At 43.8% G+C, this 9,182-nt stretch overlaps 1 protein-coding gene across 5 annotated transcripts in view; it reads right to left on the reverse strand.

Moving 5' to 3' along the window:
• Positions 1–9,182, reverse strand: part of CERS5 (ceramide synthase 5) — an 18,917-nt gene that overhangs the window by 8,644 nt on the left and 1,091 nt on the right. For 3 of the 5 annotated variants that reach the window (XR_003536791.1, XM_027699063.1, XM_027699066.1), the window contains exons 2-6: positions 5,139–5,244; positions 3,135–3,265; positions 2,081–2,138; positions 1,476–1,526; positions 865–957 (exon numbers count right to left, since the gene is read on the reverse strand). Coding sequence is in view for 4 of the 5 variants with exons in the window: in XM_027699063.1 (XP_027554864.1) it covers positions 865–957; positions 1,476–1,526; positions 2,081–2,138; positions 3,135–3,265; positions 5,139–5,244 (439 nt within the window). In the remaining variant the exon portion in view is untranslated. Of the gene's footprint in view, positions 1–864; positions 958–1,475; positions 1,527–2,080; positions 2,139–3,134; positions 3,266–5,138; positions 5,248–5,340; positions 5,410–9,182 lie in introns of those variants that run through there. The other 2 variants (XM_027699065.1, XM_027699064.1) reach the window with 2 other exon arrangements.

The raw sequence follows: 9,182 nt of genomic DNA on the forward strand, positions 1-9,182 counted from the left end.
TTTTTTTTGTCTTTTTGGGGTTTTTTGCCTTTTTGGGGTTTTTTTGTCTTTTTGGGGTTTTTTGCCTTTTTGGGTTTTTTTGTCTTTTTGGGGTTTTTTGTCTTTTTGGGGTTTTTTGTTTTTGTTTTGTTTTTTTGTTGTTGTTGGTTTGTTTTTTTGTTTTTGTTTTTTTGGGGGTTTTTTTGTTGTTTTGGTTTTTTTTTGGTTTTGGGTGGGGTTTTTTTTGTGTTTTTTTTTTGTTTTGGGGGTTTCGTTTGTTTTTTTGTTTGCTTTTTGTTTTGGTGGGGGTTTTTTTGGTTATTTTTTTTTAATAGCCAAAGCAAAAATTGGGACAATTTGCTGCTTTTGCACCTCCTGGAACAGGAGCAACAAACCCACTGATTTATTGGGAGCTGCTCTCCAGCACCAGCACCAACCCTGGAACAGAATTAGACCTGAGCAACTGCAACCACTCATCACCTGCTCCACACAGAGATGAAAAATCACCCTCAAAAACCCATTTATTATTATCAGGGTTTGCCATTTGCTAGGTCCTGCTCTGGGCAGCTCATTTCCTTCCAGTTAAATGTATTTTTAGGCAAACTTTTGATTGGGAGGTGTTGAGTGATCCTGTTCTTTTCCCCTGGAAGGTGAGAGGGACTCAAGGATCCACCAGGTCAGGCTTGTTTCTCCCTTTTTCCCCAGGATTGGGTGGTGATTCCAGGAGGAGGGAGCCTCACAAAGGTGTGAAACGAGGAAGAAAAGAGTTATTATAACGATTTAGCTTTGTTCACGTTTTTTGTTAGTCCTGTTTACTGCTGTTATCATTATTATTAATCATTATTTCGGCTGTTAAGCAGTTAATTCAATTTTGGTTCATCTCACCTTCCGTTTAATGTCTGTAAACTGAGAAAACATGAGGGACCAGTAGAAGGCCAGCTCCAAGATATAGTAATAATAAAGCCTGGATGTTAGAGGCTGCAACACAGAGACAGCACAGTTAGAAGGCAAAACACACCTGAAAATTTACATTAAAATCACTTTTTTTTCCTTTTTTCCTCTCCCATCCCACTCCAGAATTGCTGAGGCACAAGTTAAATGATTAAAGGTTTAGTGACAACGAGCTTTAAGCAAGAGAGTCTCACTCCAGGCTTTGCTCACACAACCATATTTGTGTGTTTGAGCTTTATTCCAAATAAATAAATTCCCTTGCCAATATTTACAGCTCCTGGAGTAGGAAAACCAGGCTGTGGAACAGCCAATAAATAAATTACCACAAGGATTTTATCCCTTTTTTTCTCCCCCCCACACACTTTTAATAATCAAGTAAATATAAAATGAATGGGTCAGTTGTGTCTGAGGAAACTCTGCTGCTGCCAAACCTGCCCAGGATGTAAAGACAGAAATGCCAGAGCTTTAATCCAGCACATTTAACAAAAATAAAACCTGACACTGCCCCAAAAAGTTGGAATTTAGGAAGGGTTTCCTCTCATTACCTGGAAGGGGTAGTTGTACCAGCACTGTCGTGTGTCCCAAAACCAGGGGGCCTGAAGGGAAAGGGGAGTTATTACAGAAATATATTATATATTATATATTATACATTATATATTATATAAACCTCCAGTTTTTTACTCCCCATCACCTGAAATTTCACTGAAATTTTATCTTGATTCTGCCGTTTACATTTATTGTATTAAATGTAATTTAATTTATTGTATTAAATATTTATTCTTATTAAGCTACATTTAATGCATTAAATATTTATTCTTATTAAGCTACATTTAATGCATTAAAACCTTCTTTTTTGGCAGTCAAAGGGGAGTTATACTGCAATGGAAACCCCAAGAATAATCACACAGCTCTAATAATAATAATAATAAAGACCAAAGAGATGAACCCTTCAGGAGGGAGAGGAGAAAAAAAACAGCAGCTCCCCCACAGCAAAAAAGAAAAAAAACACACCCAGTTTTGTCCCATTCTGGGGTAACAGAAAAATAATTTTCTATAATTTTCTATTATGACAGATCTGTATAGGAGGTCCTTGACAGAAAATCAGGGAATACAAAGATCAGAACAGGGGAGGGGTGAGAGACCAACTCACCGTCCAGAGAAACCTGATTCCATAAAAAAATATACTTAAATAAAATGTAAATCTCCACCTGGAAAAAAAGAAGTGAAAAAATAAACTTAGGACAGAGAATCTGGTTAACAACTGTCACAAAAAAAGCGAAGTAATGGTGAAAAACCCCCAATTCTGACACCTCAAAAGCTTTCACTCACCTTCATTCCTGAATATTTCAGGTAAGATAAACTCATTTAAGAGTTTTCACACCACATCAACAGCCCAGTTTGAAGTTCAGGGTGAACATGCATCATTTATATGCTTTTATAGACAGCAAGATAACAACCAGCAAAGTCATTGTTATCCAGAGTGATCCTTTTATATATATATATATATATATATATTTGTCCCTCTTACCTGGTGGCTTTAAGCAGACAAAAACCACACTGGAGGGGGGAAGAATTAATGAGAAGGAAGTTACTGGAAAGAAACCAGCAGAGGAGAAATGAGTCAGGAAAAAAACTAATTCCAGCAGGAGAGGTGAGTGCAGGAGCTCAGGGAGGGAGAGAGGACAAAGAAGGAGGAGAAAAGGGAGCCAAGAAGGGGCTGGAACAGAGTCTGGACATCGTGGGAGCCACAAGGTCACTGGGGCTGGGAACAAACCCTGCAGCTCTGCAGGACCCTTTTTGGGGAGGTTTTAACTCAATTTTCACATGCAAACACACCCTGAGCACCAGCAAGGACCTGACCCACTGTCCAAAGCTGCTCCTTGGTGATAGAACTGACCCCTGAGCTCATTTCTGGTCCCTCAGGTGCAGCCACCCAAATATTTGAAGATTTTAGGAAGCCCTTTTTCTGCTTGTAGGAGGATTTAGGCCCCAATTTGGACGAGCAGGGTTTTTTTCCACTCAATTTTCACATGCAAACACACCCTGAGCTCGTTTCTGCTCCCTCAGGCGCAGCCACCCAAATATTTGAGGATTTTAGGATTTGAGGATTTTAGGAAGCCCTTTTTTTGCTTGTAGGAGAATTCAGGCCCCAGTTTAGACGAGCAGGGGTTGGTCAGAGAGGAGGACACCCAGCCCAGACATACATGCTCTCACAAAATTTGGTGAGGGTGGTGGGTTTGTCCTGGTTCCTCCGGTGCCGGAACCAGCGCTGGATCTTCCTCACGTCCCAGTCCAGCTGCTTGGACAGGCCTTCCAACCTCTTTGCATCTGGAGACTGGAGGAGAACAGAACAAGGGGGTCACTTCTCCCACTCCCCAACAGAAATGATGCAAAATGTAACAAAAAACCACACCAGGAATGGATTAAAAGAGAGTCTAAAAGCAGGAACCCGTCGCCACAAACGCTCGCTCAGGTTTAACCTTCATAAGCCACTAATTACTTCAATTAATACTGAACATTTCCTCACCTATATTTCATCAGCTGACCAAGGATGCCTCTGTTCTGGGCCTTAATTTTGGGGGAGAGGAGCTGTTAAAAGTGTCCTGTCCTACCTGTTAAAGCTGCACATCCAATTCAAACAGCCCAGAACTGGGGGAGCTCAAAGCTGAAGAAGGAGTTTAAGGGGTTGCTGCTCACAGCAAGGACATAAAAACTTTAAAGTAAGAGGTGGAAACTTTAAAGTAAGAGCTGGAAACTTTAAAGTAAGAGCTGGTTTAGCACAGTGGATGTCTGTATGTTCTAAAGGGCAGAAATTGTGTTATTTCTGTTATCGAGGTTTATAAGTGGAAATAAATTTGAAGACTGAAATAGTTCTGTGATAAAGAACACATCCCTGTTCTCTGGCTGGAAACTCTCCTGGGAGCTTGTCTGAATGGAGACAAATGGATTTATCAGAGACAAAGTGAACCAAACCTGGCAACTCCCTCTCCAATGGCCTGGGGGGGAGATAATTCAGAGCAGTGTCCTTTTAACAAGCTCTTACCACTGACAGATGATAAACACATTTCACTGCTTGAGTCACACACACAAACCCCAAAATCAGGGTGCTGATTTAACACACAGCCACCACTCTGCCCAGCTGAAAGGCAAAGTCATGTGTAATTTGATTTTCAGTGCTGAGAGCTGTGCCCTGTCAGCCCCTCAGCACTTTACTGGGATTTAGTGGTCGGGGCTGACACTGCTCTGGAATTTGTCTCCAAGGAGGATTCCAAGAGCAGCAGTGAAATCCTTGCCCTGCTCCAGTGCCACCTCTCCAGCCTGGGACAGCCACAGGCAGCTCTGGTTTCCCAGCAGATAAATTCTGCACAGCCTGTGACCTCCTGGGCTTTCCAAACACTCGTTTCAAGGACACCCCCTGCATTAAATCCTCCCCACAACCAGCATTTTTCAGCTCACACGTCCCTGCAAACGTCTCAGAACTTTAATGTTCCCACAAGGAGACTTTTTAGAGAGGTTTTTTTTATAGAATTCCCCTTTATCTGCTCCAGGAGATGAGGTTCAGCATCCCCAAATCTCAACATCAAACCTTCCACTCCCTTATCTGTAATGAAAATCTCTCTCTCACTGAGCGGATTTCACTGTCAATATTGAATAAAACATTCAATAAATAAATATTGGATAAAACTCTGGAGTGATGGAGCTTAAGGGAAAGAAAGGAAACAATCCCAAGAAACACCATTAAATGTCCTGCCCTTCATCTGAGTGAACCCTTCCCTAAATAACCCATTTGCACCGACAGCTGCTGCCCAATCCCACAGCAAATGGCACAAACAAGGGGAGGGCACCCACAATAAAACCAATAAAACCAGCAAAGGAACAAAGTTCAAGGAAAAGAGAAGCTCATTCCCAGTAGAAGATGCTGGGAAATCTCTTGTTAAACCACCTGTCACAGGAGTCACAACCTGGAGCAAAGGCAGGAGCTGAAGGGAAGGTAAAAAGGGGAACATTTTTATTCAAAAGCAGATTTTTCTGTGCAGAAAACCACAAAGGGAATTTATTTTGCTACCTCTTGGACACACCAGAGGCGAAGCAAAGGCAGAAGGAGCTCCCTGCACAGGGGGAGATGTTTCCCTCACACCACAGGAGTGGAAGCAAAAAGCCCCTTCCTCCCCCAAACCCTTCCCAGAAGGATTTGAGCCCTGACTCACCTTGGTGATGGATGTAAACACTTTCTCTAGGATTGCATTGGGCTGGGCTCTGTGAGGTCCACTGTCCTGGATGCCAAGGTTTATGGCACAAGGCTTGGCAATAAACCTGCAAAGAGTTCCCAGGAAAGAGCTGCGTTAAAAACAGGATTTTTTTATTGCCTTGAATCACAAAAAAACCCAGATTTGTCACTGCAGAACCTGGGGGGAATCTCCACCTTCTGGAATCTCCCACTTGCTTTGCTTCAAGGAACTTCCCATGTGAAGTAATTTCTTTTCTGCAGCACATTCTGTGCACAGCAGAGGGAAGAATTCAAATCTCAGTGTCCTTGGCCTGCAAAGATCCCAGAGTGTTCCCCAGGGGGATCCTCGTTCCTCAGAATTCCAACAACACCAGAGTGTTGGGAGTCTGCTGTGAACAGAAATGCTGCAGATGAAGCCCTAAAAGCAAAATAATTTATTTCCAAAGCAGGCCTTGGTGTCACAGAGCTCAGGAAAAAAGGGAAGTTCAAGAGACACAGTTCCCAAAAGACACTTTTTTGTGGGTTTTTTTTTGTCTTTGGGGAGAATAAAGTGGCTTCTTTCCTTCAGGAAAGGGAGGAAGATGCAAGTCCCTCAGTCTGAAAGACTCAAGATGTTGGGATCTGACTCCATCCCTGGTGCTTCACATATTCCAAAAGCTGATTTAACTCTCCCTGAATTTTATAGCAAACCAAGCCCAGGTTTGCAACTAAACCAAACACAAACATGCTCAAAATGACCAGGTTTTGCTGCACTTTTGTGTCAAAAATGGGCTCAGGGCTCCAAGGGAAATGCCTGTGTTACCTGATAGGGGAATTGCTTCCCCTCCTGTTCATGGCCAAGAGAGGGGGTTCCAAGGAGCAATATTTCGTATTTTTAAATCAATTATTTCGAGAAAGAACCTGTTGTTTGGACACTTCCAGGGATGGAGACTCCAAACCTCCCTGGGCAGCCCCTTCCAAGGCCTGACCACCCTTTTCCACGAGGAAATTCCTGCTGATGTCCAACCTAAACCTCCTGTTCCCTACCTGGCTCCCCCTTCTCCTGTCAGGAGAGCAAGAAGGTCCCCCCTGAGCCTCCTTTTCTCCCCCCCAGGAGTTCTGCAGCCCCTTCCAAGGCCTGACCACCCTTTTCCATGAGGAAATTCCTGCTGATGTCCAACCTAAACCTCCCCTCCCCTACCTGGTTCCCCCTTCTCCCATCAGGAGAGCGAGAAGGTCCCCCCTGAGCCTCCTTTTCTCCCCCCTAGGAGTTGTCCAGCCCCTTCCCCAGCATCCATTCCCTTCTCTGAGCTTCATTCCAACAGTCACAGCTTTAAAAAAAAAGAAATTAATTAATTAAAGAACAAAAAAGGAAGGAGTGATTTCCTCTGAGCTCGGCTCCAAGGGCTCCCGGCTTCCGCCCCAGCCCCGACCCCCAGCCAGAAACTGTGTCCTGAGCTTATGAAACATTTGGCAAAACCCCCCCAAAAATGCACCAAAAGAAAGGTATAAAAAAGGTCTTTCTGCTCTGCTTTCCTCCAGGACAGCATAGAGGTTCATGTGTGCAATCACGGGATGATAAAAAGAGTTTTAGTTCGTTTTTTGGGACGTGGTGGTTAAACAGCTCTATTAAAAAACAAAACAAAACAACAAAACAAGCCCTGAAAATACTCAGTTTGTGCCAGTTGTGCCTCCTGTCAGAGAGGAAACCTCTGAAAAATCTAAAAATCTGCACTTTCACAGAACCATGGGATAGTTGGGGTTTGAAGGGATCTCTGGACAGCATCTACCCCAACCCCAGGCCAAGGCAGAGGTACCCAGAGCTGGTTAATTTGATTTTTTTATTACTCAGGAGAGTCTTCCTTTGGTTTAAGAACAAGTGAAGAGGAGGAGGAATGGTTAGGAAGGCTCACAGTGACCCATAACAGTTTGGGTTTCATTGCAGAGTGCAAAACCTGAAGCATGAAGCAAAGAAAAACCAGGAAAAAAAAAGCAGAAATAATTCATTTTAGGACTTAAAAGATTGAAAAGTGAAAGAAGAAAAAGAAAGCGAAGCAAAAACTCCAAACTTTGTAGGAAACTGGTCCTGAGCAGGAGGGAATCTGAGGGGAAAAATACAGAAATCCAGGAAGGAGGGAAAAGTAAAAGTAAAGGGGCTCAGGTAAGGGGGTGAAAAAGAGCAGATCAAGAATTTCCAGATATTTCCAGGTGCAAAGGAAGCAGCCACTGGAAGCAGGAGGTGGTGCCAGTCCCAGAAAACGGGAAGGAAAAGGGATGGCACGGAGGATTTCCTCACTTTTAAGGAAGTCTGACCCAGTCATGAGGGAGCTTCTCTTAATTCCTCAATTCCTGGCTCCCTAATTCCTCGATTCAAGTGCCACCTGTCCTTCCCTGGGGCTCCTGAGGGAGGGGGATTCCCCTGGGAATCCTGGGAATCCTGGGAAAAGAGCTCCCACTCCTGATTCCATCCATGATCCAAGAGCTTGGAGCACTGGCAGGTGGAATATGAAGGGAATGGTCAGTGCTGTGCTCAATCCCAAAATATCCAGGGATTTAGGTGTCCACCAAGGAATTAAAGCCTCTGTGGCATTTCAGGTTTTTGGCCCCAGAACAGGTTTTTGCAGCAGATCCCACGGTGAGAAGGTTCTGCCCAGGAAAAAAAGGGGAAAACACCTCCCAGAGAGCAAAATTCCCACTCCTGGGAATGTTCAAACTGAACAGCACAAGACCATGAGTTGCCTGAAGGTTGGTTGGCCTTGCTTGGAGGAGAAGATTTGGATGAGCTGACCTTGAAAGGTCCTTTTTTAATCTAAATGATTTTATGATCCTATAAAATCGTAACAGCAGCAAACCCTGCCCGAGGTCATCTCGCTGCCACACCTTCCATCAAGAAAATTCCCATCACATGAACATTTCTATTACATCTTTATGGCCAGGGAGCAGCTCCCACTCTTTTTCACACCAGTTGTTTAAGACAAGACTGGTTTTAAAACCAATTTTTAAGCCCACGGACTCGGGTGTTGTGTAACAAACAGTTCTCGGGCACGTTTGTGCTTCACAAAAAGGCAGAAGTTCTACCCCAAAAATCCTCCCTGCCACTGAGTGAGGGCTTCACCTTTCTCTCCCAAGTCCTGCTTCATCTCTGCAGCCACAAACTGCCCACAGGCAGCCAAATTAATGATTATTTTACCAATTAATCGATGCAAAGGTTCATTTGCAGGAGAATTCACTGGGCTACAAGTGCTGGGGCACAAAGCTCCACAAACTGAGGAGCTACAGCAGGAGAAGAGAGGGAAGATGCAGCTAAACCAAAAGAGCTGCAAAAGAGTCTATAATTCAAATTCTGAGTCATCCAGCCCAGCTGCCAAATGCGTGTCAAGGAAGACGTTTGACACAATCAAAGCCTGAACTGGGATCAATGCACCACGGGGGGTTTAGTGAGACAAAGCTGAACTTTTTACGAGGTGCTCAAAGTGGCAGGAGGGAACAAAGAGGAGCTTTATTCAAAAATAAGGACTTTCCAAACAAACACCCCTGGAAACTGCCACAATGTGATTTCACTCTGGGACACCACTGAGAACAGGAACAACTCTCTCAGGAGCCAGACCAAGGGCTCTGGGCCTTGCTGGGCCAAGAGCAGGATTGAATTTGGCATCTGACCCCTCCCTAAATCAGCCCCAAAATCGGAATTTTTATCATTTAGCTTTTATCAGAGCTACCTGGTGTGGAAGGATGCACTGAACCTCTCCCAGGGAGAAGAGAATCTCCTGCAGCTCCTCCCTAGGCTGACACCTCCTGAACTAAAGGCTTGGAAAGCAAGGGGACCTTCCCACTTCCAACCCTTAGAAACATTTATAGAATATTCTTTAAGGTCCCTTTCAACCCTTATTTATAGAATATTCTTTAAGGTCCCTTTCAACCCTTATTTATAGAATATTCTTTAAGGTCCCTTTCAACCCTTAGAAATATCTACAGAATATTCTTTAAGGTCCCTTTCAACCCTTAGAAATATTTATAGAATATTCTTTAAGGTCCCTTCCAACCC

This window comes from Neopelma chrysocephalum, unplaced genomic scaffold (assembly GCF_003984885.1).
Source record: "Neopelma chrysocephalum unplaced genomic scaffold, ASM398488v2 Primary Assembly neopelma1_136, whole genome shotgun sequence".
Lineage (NCBI taxonomy): Eukaryota > Metazoa > Chordata > Aves > Passeriformes > Pipridae > Neopelma > Neopelma chrysocephalum.